This window comes from Camelus ferus, chromosome 5, assembly GCF_009834535.1.
Source record: "Camelus ferus isolate YT-003-E chromosome 5, BCGSAC_Cfer_1.0, whole genome shotgun sequence".
Taxonomy (NCBI): domain Eukaryota; kingdom Metazoa; phylum Chordata; class Mammalia; order Artiodactyla; family Camelidae; genus Camelus; species Camelus ferus.
Window position 1 is genome coordinate 69,401,641 of NC_045700.1, and position 19,103 is coordinate 69,420,743.

At 31.6% G+C, this 19,103-nt stretch overlaps 1 protein-coding gene across 1 annotated transcript in view; it reads right to left on the bottom strand.

Annotated features, from left to right (window-relative positions):
* CARF (calcium responsive transcription factor) overlaps window positions 1–19,103 on the bottom strand; it is a 42,061-nt gene that overhangs the window by 16,832 nt on the left and 6,126 nt on the right. Inside the window, 6 exon segments of the mRNA XM_006189439.3 lie at window positions 3,200–3,389; window positions 6,937–7,021; window positions 7,968–8,097; window positions 9,153–9,273; window positions 12,067–12,294; window positions 12,752–12,872. Of these exon segments, the coding sequence (XP_006189501.3) occupies window positions 3,200–3,389; window positions 6,937–7,021; window positions 7,968–8,097; window positions 9,153–9,273; window positions 12,067–12,294; window positions 12,752–12,829 (832 nt within the window). The 5' untranslated portion in view covers window positions 12,830–12,872.

The following is a 19,103-nucleotide window of genomic DNA, read 5'->3' on the forward strand; positions in this document are numbered from 1 at the left end:
ATTTACTTCAAATGAATATGGCAGAAGTGACAGGATACTATTTTTGATACTAGGTTATAAAAGGACTCTGACTTCTTGGGTACTTTCTTGCTCTTGCTTGGACTGTTATCTCTGGGTGAAATTAGATATCATGTGGAGAGACCCACGTGGCAAGGAATAAGGCCTGCCAACAGCCACATGAGTGAGCTTGGAAGCAGATTCTCCCCAAGTCAAGCCATGAGAGGACTGCAGCTCCAGCCAGCACCTAACTGCAGTCTTGTGAGGGGGCTGGGGCAGAACCACCTTGCTAAGCCACTCTTAGATTCCTGACCGACAGAAACTGTGAGACAATAAATGTTTGCTATTTTCAACCACCATATTTGGGGTAATTTGTTACACTGCAATGGATAATACAAATAAACAGAAGTGGAAACTATACAATTTAAGATTTTAAGTTGAATATCCTAATCTATGTAAGGTACAGCAAACTTTTCAAATATAAAACCAAAAACACCAATCATAAATAAAAATGTTGATAAAGGTGATACTATAATTTTCAACTTCTATTTAAAAGACACCATAAATAATGTGGGAAAACCCAGTTTTGGAAACAGTACTTTATAATACATAAAAGAAAGAATATGCTGAATAGAAAAAACTATAAATAACTTTAAAAAAATAAAAGCAAACTAGTGAAAAAAAATGAGCAAAGGCTATGAGCAGGCAAGTCAGAAAGAAAAGAAAATGATTTTAAATAAACAAATAAAAAGATGTTCAACTTCACTAGCAAACAAGAAATGGAAATTAAAACAATAATAAAACACTATCTCACACTCTTCAGATTGGCAAAAACAAAAAAAAAAGATAATACTCTAAAATAACTGAATCCGCTGATCAATCTCAACATTATAAATACCACATAGGTAACAATAAGAAGTCCACAGCACACCTAAAAATTATTCTTGCAAAATACTTTAATGAAGATTAAATCTTCATTTATCAAACCCCGAAATCTAACAGTTCAGAAGAAATACAGGAGATAAAAGAACAAGCTTAAAAACACCACAGAGATGGACTCAGCAAAATACTGAATATGGCAAACTCTACAGGACAAACTACCTGGGGGAAAAGAGGAGAGAAATTTTTAGATGAGAAGAAATTTAAGAGATACATTAACCAAATCTGAACCATGAATTTTATTTGCACATGAATGTGAACAAACCTATGCAAGAAGAATTATAAGTGGAGAAATGTGAACACTGCATAATACATGACAAAAATTCTTTTAAATTTTGTTAATTCTTTTAAAGTGTGATAATGAGATTGTCATTATACTTATATATATATAAAGAGTCCTTATATTTCAGATATGTACTTCAGTATACACTATAGACTTTAACAATTACAGATGAAACGGTATCTGGAATTTCCTGTAAGATCGTCTTGTGGATGGAGAATGAAGAAGTGGGTAGGGGTATGAATGACACAAGGCTGACCATAAACTGATGCTTGCTGAAACTGATGGATACATGGAGTTATGATAGTTCACATATTACTACCTCTACTTGGACATGCATATGAAAATTTCCATAGTATAAAGATTTAAAAAAATCTGACAACGCTAAGTCATAGAACAAACATAGGAAAGGGAAATTTTTCTACATTGTTAAAAGGACTAAAAACTGATGCAGGTTGTATGATTTTGAAGTTTAAAAAGCAAGGAAAAAAAATTTGGGGGGATTCATTTGGTTGCAAAACCTGACCTGAACTTTATGAAGCTATTTACAGACTTTTTTATTTCTCTTAATGTGACTATACATAAAGTACTACTGTGTTTGATTATGTGATATTGTTTAGAGAATACCTGCTAGGAGTATTCTGTAATATTACCATATTACATTCCAAAAATTCAGAATTCTGAAATACATCTGGCCAAAAAAAATTTAGAGAGGGATTTTTGGACCACTTTACAGAGCAATTTAAGATAATCTTGAAAAGACAAAATGAGCACACTTTACAACTCAGCAACTCCACTTTAATGCATACACTCTAGAAAAACTACTTACAACTTTTCAACAGAAAATGTATACTGTGGAGGTTAGACTAAAGCATTTTTTGTAATATTGAAAAGTTGGAAAAAACCTAAATGAGTATTAGAAAAATAATGCTGGAATGACCAAATGTAAATAATAGTTTAATATTCCATAATATTAAATTATAAAATAATTACATTAGATTAACTAGGATTTATAAGTATTAATATGAATAATTTCAAAAAATAAGAGTGAGTGAAAAGTTTACCTAACAATGTCTATAGCTCATTACTTGAGTACACTTGAAAATATTCAAAACAATAAAATACATTATTATAAATACAAATATACATGATAAAGTATACAAATACAGACTGGAAAAATACACACCAAATTCATGTAGTGGCTGCCTGTGGAGGGTTAAGAAGGTATTAGAACTAGGGAGGAGAATTAAGTCTAGGCAGAAGGCGTTACACTTATTTCGTCTTCCTCTAAGTAGTTCCCTTTACCCTCAGAGGTCCAGGATGAGGCTGCAACTCTTCAGCAGACTCAGTGCTCCCACAGTTATGAAATAAATCACTTATTCTTAGGTTTTTGGGGGTCTAACTAGTGCTAGAGGGACTCTCTGGGAGTTGTTTGAAACTCTACTGCTTTAGAAAACACTAGCCCAGTGTTTGAGAATACTTGATGCTTAAGAACGCTAATACTGGAACATTTAGAATTCTGTATGATAACTCCAGATTGTATACAAACTATATTCATTAACTCCAGGGTTATAAGATATATAAATGCACACAGATTTTTCCCACAAAACAAATCAAGAGAGAAGGAGGGAGTATCTGGACTGGATGGGGAAAAAAAATCATCCAGCTATAGATATTGAAAATAATAAAATCACTTTATTGTTTAATTTTTATTAAATAGATAAAGCTGGAATTTCAATACTTTTTACTTTGTTTATTAGTATAAAGTATTATTTATTTACCCTAATATATTAAAATACAATTTTACAACACAAAATATTTGGTTATGTTTGCTGTAAACTTTCTTTTCATATATGCATTTTCATCAATTAACAGTCAGTTGTCATCTACCAAAATGAAAATGTATCACCTTAGCAAAATCACATTGTCATAACGAATCATGGCTGCTTCTAAACCTTTTAAAATAACTCTTTTAGAAAGTACCTGCATTGACAAATGGAATTCCATCATATGGGACATACTGGGATTTCCACATCAAGCGTGTAGCCGGCTTGGCTGGGCTCGGAGATTGGCGAGTCCCCCAAACACTCTGTGTTTGCTGCTTATGAAATGTTAGGACACTTTCTAATTCAGTCTCACTTACACAGTAGCCACGGTATGAATCTCCAATTTTCTGCATGTAGAAATTCAATAACAAAATTATTAGCAAGTATGTTTCATTGTACAAAAAATTTAATAAGGTGGTTGTCCAAGATGAAAGACTCATAAGCTTTCAGAAAAGAGTGTCATTTCTCCCCTCAGATCAATGGTCTATTATAACCAATAGGTCTGATCTGAATTCAAATCAACATCATCAAATAGGTATTTTCCAGGAGTTTGTTAGAGAATATAATGCCAAACTCACTGCCATACTATATCAAAATCTTGTTTGAGAGAAATAGTATTGAGGGAAAATAGCTTGAAGAACATATTGTGTGTTCATTCTTCCAAACATTTAAAATTCTACTCCTGGATCCAACTATATCAACATAAAACCATCCTGGTTTTATGTACTGGTTCCCTGTGGGACTATTTTTTACTGAAACTGGTTTTTGATATGATGCAATGAGTATATTTAAAAACCTATTAAAATTGCAATGGTATCGCCTATAAAAATGCTGTCAAAGAATTTGCTCATTATATCAAGATTCTTTTTATGAAGATCCTTCTCTGAGAGAAATGCCTGTCTGGTCTTAGTACCAAAAATAGTTAAGGTTTTCTTTTGTCTTATGGAAATTAGCATAATTACTTTTACCTAATGATACAGAACTTAGTAACTAAGTATGTTTCCCCTTTTGAAATGTAGATGTTAGATTATAGATGTGTGTGTGGGAATACAGAAACACACACACACATAATTCATGAAGATATACATTTCTTACTTCCATTTTATGGTTCCATTCTCGTTTTTCTTTATTCTTTAGCTCCCACTTTTAACTTCCACCTTGCTAATAATATATTTTATGTATTTTTGTAAGCTGTCTTAAATTCCTCCTGAAACAAGGCAAGGTATAAATGAATCATGTAAGTAAACTGATATTATCTACCCGCAACCTTGTGAGTATCCCTAAACTAGAAGAAAAGCTTTTTTCTATATGAACAGAGAAAATCTGTTAACTGTGATCTCTTACACTGAAATGTATATAGACCTAGAATTGACTCCATGTATGTTTCCCCCTTACAGAGAGTAAGAGCAGAGATGTGAGAATAGGGACCTTGTTCCTCCCAGTCAGACTAAATATTTCACCTTGCAAGAATACATTTAACAAAAGGAAGGTATCAACATACTGCTGTAGCACTACTTTGGGCCATGATAAAAAGAGATTATCTGACGCCGAACAATACATTTTATCTGTAATTTCTCCTAAAAATCACGAAAATGCCTAGATATTTCTTCATCAAAATATCCCCTACAAATAAAAGTAGGATCATAAAGTCTATCTATAACATTCTTCTAACAAATAAAATGAATAGAGTAAAAAATGTTGTCGATGAAAGGAAAAAACCAAAATTAGTACAATATAATCAGACCTATTATCAGGAGATAGAAGTTTAATACAGTATTTAAATTTGTCCAACTAATATATTTTGGTCAAATCTAAAAAGTGCCTATAAGAAAAACAACATTAAATGGAAATTCAAAAGTTAAAAGGACTACTAACTAATATCTTGAAGTAAAATGCAGAAAGTATTTCTTCAGACATTAACCAAAAACATTTTTCACTATTGATACAGCTTGAAGAAAAAAAAAAATCCTTCACTGTTCGAGACAATTCAGTCTGTTGGACAGTTTTAATTAACCTCTTAAAAGATGTATGATGTGAGATAAGCCACACAATGCACTATGGTGTAAAATAAGGTAATCTGGCCATGTAACTGCTAATGCTTTAATGTCCATAGCATTCCATGAAGTTTATAACAATGATTTTAAAAATCCTCATCAAACAAGAAAGTAACTTCAGGAAATCACTGAAAAACCATGACTAACAAAGAGTGTAAGGGGGAAAAAAATCTTACTATCTATACTATCATACATATATATGACTTAGAAAAGCAACAACAGTGACAATGTCCTAACAAATGTAATACATCATTAGACTTTATTATAAGAAATTTTCCCAAAATATTAAAACTGAAGTAATGCTTCTCCTTCCTATATTTTAAGGTTTGTTTAAAACAATGAAGCATCTTAATAATTAAATACTCATTACCATGTATAGTTATATGGTACCTTTCTTCAAAAAGTATATAGTCTAAATGTAATGTAATAATGAACAACCAAGGAAGCCAATAATTAAGAATGGTAATGATAACAAATATCAAAGACTTTAAAGAGATAAATTGGTAAAAGCTAAAGTAATCATTAGATTATTACAGAAAAGACACACAGGACTTGCACTGGGATTTGAAGAACAGTAGTTAGAAAGGTAAGTAGAAGAAAAAAATAACATATTAGGAAGTAGAAATAAAAACAAGTGAAGGAGGAGATAAAGGAAGATTCTGCAGTTTCTGTAGAAAGTAGGAAGACTAACAAAAATGAAAGATGAGTTGGAGAAAAGTAAGAAATAAATAGGACAAGATAAGGTGATACCAGGTTATGAAGACCTTGAACACTAGCAACAAGTGGCTAAATGATTTAGAAAAAAAATAACACTGAACTTTTTATTAAGCAGTCAGAAAACACAAAGAAAGTAATATTTAAAGATAAGTAGCTTTAGAAAACTGCACAGTAAGGATTAGAAATAGAAGAGTCGGGGGGGAGGGTATAGCTCAAGTGGTAGAGCGCACGCCTAGCACGCCTGAGGTACTGGGTTCAATCCCTAGTACCTCCAGTGAAAAATCAAATAAATAAATAAACCTAACTACCCCTTCCCTGCAAAAGAAAAAAAAAGAGAAAGAAATAGAAGAGTCAAAGAAATTAACAGGAAAGCTGTTAATGTAACTGAGTTTAAGAAAACAAAGATCTGTAGAAGAGACTCCCCCGGCATCCCAGCCAAAAAAGAGACTTTAAAGGCAACACCAAAAGAATCAGGTGACTACCTGAATATGGGAAAGGAAGAAATTAGTTTAAAACTTTGTATCTAAGGAAATGGTATTTGTCATTACACAGACAAGGACTTTAGGAAGAAGAGCTAGTTGTGGTATGGTAGATAATTTCTAATTAGGATATGGTGAATTTGAGATGAAATCCGAGTAAAGTTGCAAGTAAGTAGCTTGAGATCTTGGACAAGAACAAGGGCAGAATTAAAGAACTGGTGATATAGATTTGGGAATCATTTTTATACAAGTGAGAGTTGAAAGTCAACAAAATTGATAAGCTCTTCAAGGGATAAAATATAGAGAAATAAATCAAGGTCAAATGGTGAATCTTGAAGATTTTCCACTGAGAATATGAAAAGAAACAAGTGCAAGCAAAGAAAGAAAAGGAAATATGATAGTGAAGCTTCATGGAAGACAAGGGAAAAGAGTTGGCCAGGGAAGTAATGGTAGTGAAATGTGAAGAGATTTACATGAAATCTGCTTTAACAGAGAGTACAGTCTTCTAAGGAATAAAACAATAGATAAGAGCACAAACATGAACAAAATATTACAGATATAACTTCTACTCAAAATGGACATTTTGAGATGAACTGTAGTTATAATCAATTATGCAAATCTATGTAAGGATTATTTTAACTCACCTCACAGCTCCTAAGACGACAGGCCCAGATAGGTGTGTTAGAAGAAAGTGGCTGAAGTGGAGCCAAAAAGGGTTCTTCAAGCATTCTGGGACGGGATGAGATGGAGGGGAATATAAAAATATATAAGTTATACACACACATAGCATTCAATTGCTTTATCCTCTTCACCGCTGTCAAAGACAACATCAAGGTCATAAATTAGAAACTGTGATAATAATGACAGGTTGGACTAATTACTGTAATTATGATTTTTTTCAATCACTACTATTTTAGTATATATGCTCCAGAAGCGAGCACTCAATTACTACTATTTTATCAATTGCTAAAGCAAAGGCCTAAGTTTGTTCTTCCAAATACCTAGTCTCAACAAATTCAAGTGTTTTATATGTCTCTCTCAGAGCTTATTTTGCGTGCTTCTCATTATAGAATTATTTTTTATTTACTAAAAAACACACTAATAAACCATCTTGAGGTGACCTGTTAACAGTAAAATGATATTTTATCAAGTTATAAGATTAAATGTCACAAATACTGTGTTAAGTTTAAAATATTTTCATAGAAAATTTAAAGAATATAAATAATACAAAATGCATGTCTGTATTTCCTTAAATTATTATAAAGTGTTATTTTAAGGCAAAAAAAACAGACATTAACAAAAAACATTTTAAACATTTTACCACAAATGAGTTAAGTGCATAAATATATGATGAACAATTAAAAATTTTAGGAACTAGAATGTATATTTCTTTATTTTAAAAACTCCATTAGTGCCAGATGTCTTCAGATTGCTTCAAAAGATAACAGGCAAGTGTCCCTAAGGAAGAACAGCACTTTGGCCATTTATAGCTTCTAAAGTAGCTTCCCTGCTGCCAAGATGCTATTAAAATAATTAGGGACGTATTTGATGATAGTTTACTCCATTTCCTGAATTTCTGATCTTTTCTAGAGTCAGCCAGCTTTAAATATATTAATTTAAAAAGAGATTTCCATAGTGATAGCAGAAGATGAGTTCCTCTTTCCCACTGACTCACCTGGTCACCGTCTTTTTGGACAATGTGAGGGATGCTTGTGGATGAAGAACGTAACCACTGTTATTGTCTGCTAGAGCATCCACTCTTACAGCTGGTAAGTTTCTATCACTGGGTTTCTCTTCAGAGACATCTTAACAACAATAACAACAACAAAGCAACATCAGTATCTTGAAAATGACCATGAGAATGTAATTAACTGGAACTCACATATTTGAAATAGGAAAGGGAAGATACGCTCTGAAGCTAGAGATAACAAACTTACAATGCCTTATTCAGAATTTCTCTGATAAACTTGTTTACTTTAAAACTGTAATACTAATTACTAAACTACTTGTAATTAAGTTTTGGAACTTACATTGAACAGCTAAGATATAAAACTAGCAGAAATAAATGTTATATTAAGAGTTTCAAATATAATAGGAAAATGTAAAACTCTTTTTGGTTTCTATATCATATTTATAATATTTTCTGCAAAGTATGTCTTTTTCCTTAAGTTTTAATAACTGTCATCAATGACAAAGAATCATAACACTAAAGAACATCTATTCTAAGTCATTTTCTATGAAAAATGACAACAGTGTAGCTATGATGTTAGAAAAGATAGAAATATTCAAATAGAGAGAAAAGGAAGGGAAGTAAAAAGACGAGATAGGGATACTAACAGGGATATGTTCAAATAGTTAAGGAAAGAATAAAATAAAAAGAAGTAGAGCCTACGAGTCTTTCTAAATCTGAAGGACCAAAAGTAAAGAGGAAAAGAGCAAAGAGGATAAGAATAGTTAAATAAAAAGTAATGTCACATGTCTAACAACAATACTGATAAAAATACAAATGTAAACCTTTCTCCAGTAGCTATTAGCACTATATTCTTGCTATTGTTGCTGTCATTATTACTGTTATTAAAATTAAGAAGAATTTATTTTATGCTCACTGGTCATTTGGGAGGAAGCAAGAGTCAACCAGCTTCATAGAATTCCAAAATGAAATAGACAGCTAACCTAGACAGGAGTTGAAAAATGAACTTGAAATTTATTTGAGCTAAGAAACTTTTTCTAATTATTCAGTTCACAATCTTACCCAAAGAGATCAATTTTAGCATTAACTAACATGAGGTGATTTTCTGAAATATATATATACTTGTTCTTTAAAACATTCTCAAATCCCCTGTATCCCATTATTACTCACCCTGAGGACTATTGACATCCACAAGCTGCCCCTGAGGTATAATCACTTGGGTCATTCCTGTCTGGGTAGATGGAATTACACGCAGCACCTGTCCATTTTCTGATGGGCTGGCAACAATCATCTTGGAAGCATTTAAAAAAAAACCAAATGCGTAAGTTTATAATGATTCAACAAAATCATTACTTAGAAAATTATTAGACATGCCTAACTCTACAGTAGATACTATTATTTTTCTCCTTTTATAGATGAAAACACTGAGGTACACAAAATTTTTTCCCACAGTCTCACACTTGGTATGTGGTAAAACTAGGATTCAAAACAGGCAATTTGACCTTATATCCTATGACCTTAACTACCTATGGTCTTAATCATACATGGGTGTGAGGTCTAATTATTTAGTAATCTGAACAAGTCTCTTACGGGACTAAATACATCTACTATTTTCTACTTACTATATTATCCACACATGTTTGACCTATTTGTCTGGTAATCATTTATCTCATATTTTAAGTCATTTTCATTTAAAAACAGTAACTTGTTAGATGTCTAATTAAACAAGATTTATTTTTATATCTCTGCAATTTTATATACCCTGTCTTGGTCCATAAGGAATACGAAAGAGTGCCCCAAAAGTCAGAAAACATAGGGAAATTGTATATTTATTATTTCCTTTTTTTTTTCCAGTTTAACAAATAAATCCACTGCCTCAAATTCAGAGGCATGTCAACTAAAAAGGGGTCTGAACTTGAAGAAAAACATTTTGAGCCTATCATTTAAAAATACAACTAACGTATTATTCAAAAATAAGTTTAGCCTGTATTTCTAGTCTTTTTGGACACCTCATAAACTATATCACCTAACATACTGCTCTCCTACTGAGTTTTACTGTTTTACCTGAAATCCGCTGTCCTCAGTTTTCTCTAGTGCAAGTAACTCTACTTAACCATTCCAACCCACTTTCCCAGACTCCCCTTTTGCTATGTAAAACGTGAAAACTTTGCTGATGGCCTGAGATAGACGGTGACATTCTTACTTTTAAGAGTCTTTGAAAAACTTTAAATTTGGATTAAAAACAAACAAACAAAAACTCTCAGAAATGTACAATGTTTTAAATGTAATCATAAATACTTCTCAGAAATTAAGAGTAGAAATTGTTTCCCTCCCCTAGTGTTTACCAAGTTTCTTGAGATAAAAGTATCTTGCCATACCTCTTAACAATTCAACATGAAAAAATAACTAAACTCTGATGATAAAACTGCTTAAATTTGTTGAGTGCATACTGTGTAGCAGGACTTCACATGTATTACCCTATTTAATTCTCATCATATGTATACAAATTATATACATTTAATACACAAAGAAATTGTCACACACTGGTTACAATACTCACGTAAGCTATATAGTCCTGAGCTGAAATTCAAACCCAAGAGACTGTCTCCTTTTAACCACTTTCTGATCTTCGGTTCTTTGGAGACAATACCTTCGTACACTCCATGTTCCTTACATTTATTTCCATGCTCATGCCACATGATTACTACTTCATAGCTTCAAATAACCTTCTGTATCATCTCCTACCCCAAGCAATGTAAAATCACCTTTATAGTCACTTTATACAGAAAGTTTAATAGAATTACAAAGAGACTGGGAACTCTAACTTGTTTCAGATGCAAACAACTTTAATGTGCTTTTCAGAAAAGCATGTGTAAAATGATGACCCTTCACACATTTAGATCCTTTTATTCTTCTAATGGAACATACAGACTTTCTAAATGTCAAGACAGAAACTAGAATAAATGTCAGATAACAGGGGAAATTACATAAGTATTTCATTCTGGGCATGAAATATTAAAATGAATTAGTCCACATTCAGATTACTCATTGCATATTAATCCCTGCTGGTGATGCAGTATGGTTAGAGAAGCTTACCATTGCTTTGCACTTCAGTCCTGAAGTAAGCCCAGAAATACACTGAGTCTGAACATACAAAAAACGTTGTCTACAATTAGCCACCTTTCAACCAATTACTCTCAACCCCAAAATTTAGCTGGTTTATAAGGGAGCAAAAGAACACAGATTAATTTTAGAATGCTCTAGACTAGAAATGAAAACAAGGATTAATTTTAGGTTAAGTGGCTGCCTATTTATGGTATAATTTATAACTGAAGTTGTGATTTTTAAAATAATTTTTACTATTGAATTAATATTCATTGTAGAAAATTTGGAAAATATAGGACAAACAAGAGACATAAATTGTTCTTCACATTATTACTGATGTAAATGTATTATTAATCAAAGAGCAATTTAGAAATTTTTCTCAATAGTTTTAATCAAAATCATCTTTCACCTCTTCTATTCACACTACAAACTTGGTCATAAATACTTTTGACCAACTTTAAAACAGTTCAAAGCAGCATTTTCAACTTTATGCATGGATATTCACATCACAAATACCCTTACTGATCCTTGTAGGTAGATAGGTATGTCTAACTTCCAGTATTCCACTGGTACTTCCATTACTTTCTTTTTCTTCAAGAAAGCACACCCCAGCATGTGGTATGCAAATCAGTAAATGAGATGTTGTAACCTTGAGTTCAGCAAAATGTATATACAAAAAGTAATTGTAAATTGTATGTAAGCCCTGGCACTTTAGCACTAGTTACAGATTATGATGTATTTCCAGCTGATCTCAAAGCACCAGTTTGCCTACGGTGGCTGGAATGTATCGGTTTCAAGTACTACTTGTAGCCCTGAGAGGAAATCTTTTAAAATCTTTATATAACTTAAAAATGAATGTCATGGAAATAGTATTTTCAAAGCAATGTGAGTCAATAGTGTCATGAAATTAAAGTCATCTAGTAAGACTAATACAGTTTGCTAAATAGCATAAAACTGGTTATTTAAAAAATCTACTCACCATTTGTGCATTAGAATCCCCCAATGACTGAAGCTCATATTGAATAGGTTGCCCATTTTGGTCCACTAGGTGAAACTGCTCTGCAGAAAGAGTCTGTGTCTGAGTCAGGGGCCCTGGTATATTCCGTGATGTGAGTGAATTATCTGCTTCATGAGTGGTGATGGGTAAAACTCTAGGAGAACCATTTTGTCCAAAGGAAGCATCCTTGGAATCCATACAGGTTAGGTGCTTTTGCAAAGGGAAAAAAAAAAAAAAAACACTTGGGTGTTTGTAAAATATAATGTTACAATTTTAAAAATAGAATGTCTATAATAAAATGGAAACATTCATTTTTCAGTTATTCACTTTACATTTTGCAAAAGTTACCAATTCATAGACTGATACAGACAGAAAGAACTTCTAAGTGAAATTGTTGATTTTTGAACAATTTATTTCAAATTCTCCACAGGAATGAAATCTGAAATTATGAAATATATAGATTCAACATACAGATTTTTCTTTGTATATACATTTTTATGAATATATTACTTTAAGTAAAAGCTCTATAAAATTAAATACATAACAGAAATGTGGAAAATTAAATTCTTGAATACATTAAATATAACACTACTTAAGCATAAAAAATTTTTAAATGGCATGTCGTTTTCCCTTAGAATGGAAAAAAAGTTCCCAGCTGAATCCCTACCTGAAATACTTGAGAATCTGTTTTTGACTCTTCAGAATCATTATGGTTGACTCTTAGTGAATCAATAGACTGTTCCATGCTGATATCATATTCAGTTCCATTTTCTTCTATTATTTAATAGCTGAAAAAGTTTAAATGTCTGATCAACTAAAGCACTTAACATTTTTACACACAGGATAGGCCCCACATTAAGATGTCAATGGTCCTGAGATTAAAAACCCTGGCCCAGTATTTTATACTGATTATTGGGTTCTGCATGATCTAAAGAGTTTTGAGATGTTTTATATCTCAAAATTAAAGTAAAAATGAAATTGGTAAAGAATACCACTGAAAACTTTATAATATAAAATAAATAAACCTAATTACTTCACTCCCCTCTCCCAAAAAAGCACATACATTTGTAAAATTAACCTACAAGGTTTCATAAAATGCATTTGCTATTTTATATTTTTTAATATTATAAGTAATTCTACTTAAATATGTTATAATAGGCTATGCAATTAATCTTCTTTTTAATATATAACTATAAAATATCTTAAAGTTGCTTTTCTTTTAAGATTTTAAATTATCACTTATACTCTAATTTAATTTATTACAAAAATTCCAAAAACCTGTAGTTACCTCTAGGGCTATAAAAGAGTAATTTTATAACTTTCACTACTGTTTTGAATTTTTTACACTATATGTATATTACTTAATATCATTTAGAAGGAGTTTAAAAAATAAAGTTCACTAATGGCAATATGTAGAAGGCTCTCTTGCTAGAGACAAAAAATAGAAAGTTGATATAAAGCAAAATCTTTATTTTGTGGCTGGGAGCTGCTATAGAAAGAACAAAAATCAGAGGCCACTCCGTGACCTTCTCTATGGCCTCCTCCCTCCCAAAAAAATGCAACAGCTGTGATCTAAAACCTCAGTGATCAAATATATGTCTGCATATGCATGACTGGGACATTATGCTGTACACCAGAAACTGACACATTGTAATGGACTTTACTTCAATTAAAAAAAAAATTAAAAAAAAAAAAAAAAACAACCTAAGTGATGAGCACAAGCAAATAGGAAAATTTCCCCAAGGGCAGTGCTAATACCTAGGTTTTGTGACTGGGAAATGGGCTTGGATAAATAGCTGGTAGGGCAGGAGAACTCCCAAAATATGACTAGGAACCTGAAAGGTCCTGGGCCAATAGTGTAGTCTGGCTTCTGGTAAGAACAAATGCAGCTATTGTTTGGAGGAACACCAGCCCAATTAAGGCTTTGTTTTCCATCACATTAAGCTCAATCAAATACAAGCTTACAAATGAAGAGTGCCAAAAACAAAAGGAAATAAGCCATCATAAAAAAAGTCAGTAGATTTAGATACCCAATAAAGACTTCAGTATTGGAACCATGTAATACTGAATATAAAATAACTAATATTCAAAGAAATAAAAGAATGAATCACAGGAATAAGCAAGCAACAAGAGACTATCAAAAGTTTAATCTGAAAGAGAACCAAATAGAGCTTTCAGAAATGAAAAAATATAATTGCTGAAATTAAAAAGTCAGAGGATAAAGTAAATAGAAGATTAGGTGCAGAAGAAAGAATTACTAAATTGGAAGATAGATTTTTTTAAATAACCCAGAATGCATCATAGGAAAAACAGAATACAAAAAAATAAAGAAGAGACTTAAAACTAGGAAAAAGAGAATAAGAAAGTATAGCATACCTATAACTGGAGTCTCAGAAGGATAGAAAGACAAAATGAATGAGAGACAGTATTTGAAGAAATAATGGCTGACCATTTCTCAAAACTGAAGACATGAATCTACAGATAAAGCAAGCACAAAATGTACTCAGATACATCAAAAGAAATCCATACCCGATGTACAAAATTCTAAAAAGAAAAGAGAAGATCTAAAATGCAGCTACAGAGAGATCACCTGTGGAGTATTAACATTAGATATACATCAGACTATTCAATAACAACTGTGGCAGTAGAAGCTGGAGGAATAATTTAAAAAGTAACTTTCAGTATATAATTGTATATGCTGAAAGCTATTTTTTTACAAAAGGTGAAAGACATTTTTAAGATTTAAAAAAATTGAGGGTTTACAATGAATAGACGTTACATGAAAGCAATTTCTAAAGCACACAGAAAACCAATGATACCAGAAGGAAGTCCAGAGATGCTAGAAAAATGGTAAGCAAATAAATTAATAACACTATGAAAAACCTAAACAAACACTGTCTTTGTAACTAATAATAACACTTATTATAATTTTGTGTACGTGTGTTTAAGGATAGAAATAAAATACTGGAGAACTAAATAAAATCAGTAACTCAGAAGTGGGTGATGACAGATAACCGCAATATATCCAAACTTATAGGATGCAGGAAAAGCAGTGCTCAGAGGGATATTTAGAGCAATAATGCCTTTAAAAAAAAACCCTCAAAATAATAACCTGATTTTACACCTTAAAAAAAAGAGCAAACTAAACTGAAATCTAGAAGAAGAAGGAAAATAATAAAGAGTAGCCGGGAGATAAGCAAAATTCGGAATAGAAAACAACAGAATTATGGAATCTAAGACTTGGTTCTTTGAAAAGATTGGTGAAATTGACAAACCTTTAGCTAGACTGACAATTAAAAAAAGAGAGAAAACACAAATAACTAAAATCAGAAATGAAAACAAAGACATTACTACCAGAAATCCAAAGGATTATGAAAGAATACTTAAAATAATTGTATCCTCATCTCTATTCACAGATGACACGGTTTTACATATAGAAAATCCTGAAGAATCCATAAAAAACTAGTAGAATTAACTTAGAAATTCAAGGATAGGATACAAGATCAATATGCAAAACTCAGTTCCATTCCTATACACTAGGAATATATAGGGGAGAAAACAGGAGAAAACTCTTTGTGACCTTGGGTTTGGCAAAGCTGTCTTAAACATGACACAAAAAAGCACAAAATATTAAAGATAAAGTCTGCAAATTGGACTGCACAAAAATTAAAAACTTCTGCTTATCACAGATTTGGGAGAAAACATTTGCAACATATACCTGGGAAAGGAATCTTCTCTGGGTTTCAGCTCTGTAAAGAACTTTTTCAACTCAATTATAAGACAACCCAATAAAAAGTAGGCAAAATATTTTAATAGACCTTTCGCTACAGAAAACAAGCAGTTAGCTAGAGAGCTAGAGAAAGACAAATACCATATGATCTTTCTCATATCTGGAATCTAAAAAAAAAAACAAAACAAAAGCTCACCAATACAGAGAATAGACTAGTCAGTTCCCAGATGCAAGAGGTTGAAGATGGAAGAAATGGGTGAAGGTGGTTAAGAAAAAAAGATATGCAGCTAGCAAATAAGCACATGAAAAGATGCTGAACAGCATTAGTCATTAGGGAAATGAAAGTTAAAACCACAATGAGATACCACTATACATCTATTAAAAATTTTAGAATTAAAAAGACATAAACATTGTAAACAAACTATACTTCGATTAAATAAATAAAATAAAATAAAAAGAATTAAAAAGATATTGTATCAAATGTTCATGAGGACACGGAGCAACTGGAACTCTCACGTATTACCAACGGTAACGTAAACAGTATATGCTCTTTTGAGAATCACTTTGGCAGTTTTCTAAAAAGTTAAACATGTACCTACCATATGGCACAGCCATTCCATTTTATGTATTTACCTAGGAGAAATAAAAGCATATATGCCCATATATCACATAGAGAACAGTCTTTTTAACAAGTGTTGCTGGAAAAAACATACATCCATACGCAAAAATATAATAATAATCTAGATACATACCTTACATCCTTCAAAAAAATTAACTCAGAATGGATCAAAGACCTAAACATAAGATGCAAAACTATAAAACTAGAAGATAACATAGGAGAAAACCTAGATGACTTTGAGTATAGTAAAGATGTTTTAGGTATAATACCAAAGGCATGATCCATGAAAGAAATAATTGATAAGCTGGACTTCATTAAAATTAAAAACTTCTGCTCTGCAAAAGACAGTATCAAGAGAATGAGAAGAAAAGCCACAAACTGGAAGAAAATAGTTACAAAATATGTATCTGATAAAGGATTTGTATCCAAAATATGCAAAGAACTCTTAAAATTCAAGAAAAAGAAAACCCAATTTAAAAATTTTTTAAATGGTCAAAAGACCTGAAGATACACTTCACCAAAGAAGTTATTCACATGGCAATTATGTATACGAAAAGATGCTCAACATTGTATGTCATTAGGGAATTGCAAAATAAATCACCAATGAAATATCATAACACACCTATTACTATGACTAATATTTTTTAAAAAATTAATTAAATACTGGCAAAAAGGTGGAACAATAGGAACTTTCACTCATTGATGCCTGGAATATAAAACAGTACAGCCACTTTGGAAGATAGTTTGACAGTCTTTTACAAAGTTAACTATAGGCATACCATACAATCCAGCAACTGTACTATTAGGTCTTTACCCAAATGAGTTGAAAATTTATGTTCCACAAAAACCTGTACCTGGGTAGTTATAACAGCTTTATTCATGATTGCTGAAACTTAGAAGCAACCAATATGTCCTTCAATAAGTAAATGGGTAAACTCTGGTATATTCATATAATGAATTATTGTTCAGTGATTTAAAAGAAATAGGCTATCAAGCCACACATAGACATGAAGAAACCTTAAATGTATACCGATAAGTGAAAAAAGCCACTCTGAAAGGCTGCATACTGTATAATTCCAAATACATGGCATTCTTGAAAAGGCAAAACTACAGACAAGATCAGTAGTTGCCAGAGGTTGGGGATGTAGGAGTTCATATAGATGAAGCATGGGAGATTTTTATGGTGATGAAATAATGCTTTATGATACTGTAAAGGTGGACACATGACATGATTTGTCAAAGTTCATAAAACTGTACAACACAAAGTGTGAACCTTAATGTAAACTATGGACTTCCTGTTCATAAAAATGTATCAATATTGGTTCATTAACTTTAAGAAAATGTACCATACTAAGGCAAAATGTTAATAATAAGGAAAGCTATGTGCTAGGAGGGAGTGGTATGAAGTTAGGGGAAGGAATATGAAAGAAAGGAAGGAAGAAATCTTTGTACTACCTGCTCAACTTTCCTGTAAACCTAAAACTTTCTTAAAAAAAAAAATCTTTAGTTAAAAAAAGAAGAAAGCAATCACACTGTCTTACAGACACTACTAAAGCCAATAACAAATCATAGTATATGAACTTCAAAATTAACCTCAAATTTTTGGTTAAGTTACCATACTTGGGACAATGTTGGAGATAGGGTGGACATGAAAACATACTATTTTTTCATCATCTTTTAAAATACAAGCTGAGAGGGTTATCAGTAAAATTGTATAAAATACTTGAAGACAGTGTTCTGTAGTCATATGGTATGGGTTTGAATTTCAGCTTTATACTTACTTGTCAAATTAGTTAACTACTTCAAGCTTTAGTTTTCTCCTCTGCAAACTGGCCATGATGCTGCATCTACCTCATACAGTTGTTATAAAGGTCAAATAAAGTAATGTATGCAAAAGGCTCGGTGCAGTTCCTAGTACAAGTCAGTGCTCAATAAATTATTTTTACTACCTATAATAATGCAAACTAAGGTAAAAATTTCACCTATTTATAAATAAATCCTTTGGTTCTTAAGAGCAAAAAACACCAGTCATTTCACTGATGTAATCAAAACTTACCTGGGCTTAGTATAAAGCTTCTAAATATACCATCTTTGAAAAAAATGAAAAATTGTAAAAAAAATTTACATTTTAGATGACTAAGGCTCTATTTTAGTATTACTGTCTGGTTTAAAAATTCACACATCTGATAAATATAGTAGAGAAAGAACAAGGGCTCAGCCTAGATTTGATGAAAATCCCCAAATTATTAACTTCTCTAAACTTAAATTCCCAGTTCTTTAAAGATCCCATTCAGTTCTAAGATTTTATGTTTCTAATAGTTGATTATTCTGATGACTTTAAAAATTCATTTAACTATTGTTTATTGACTAACTTCTAATGTAGACTGAGTATAAAAATTTTAAAAAACCTCTATTCAAAGAGAAAACTTTTACAAAGTTAGATCCAACTGAAAATAAAATCCTACTGAGGGACTTACTAAAACTGAAATAATTGTTGTCAAGAATACAATTTAAACTGGGAGTTCAAGATTTGTAGATACCAACTGCTATATATAAAATAAACAAATTTCTTCTGTATAGCACAGGGAACCATATTCAATATCTTGTAGAAACCTATAATGAAAAAGAATATGAAAACAAATATATGCATGTATATGTATGACTGAAGCA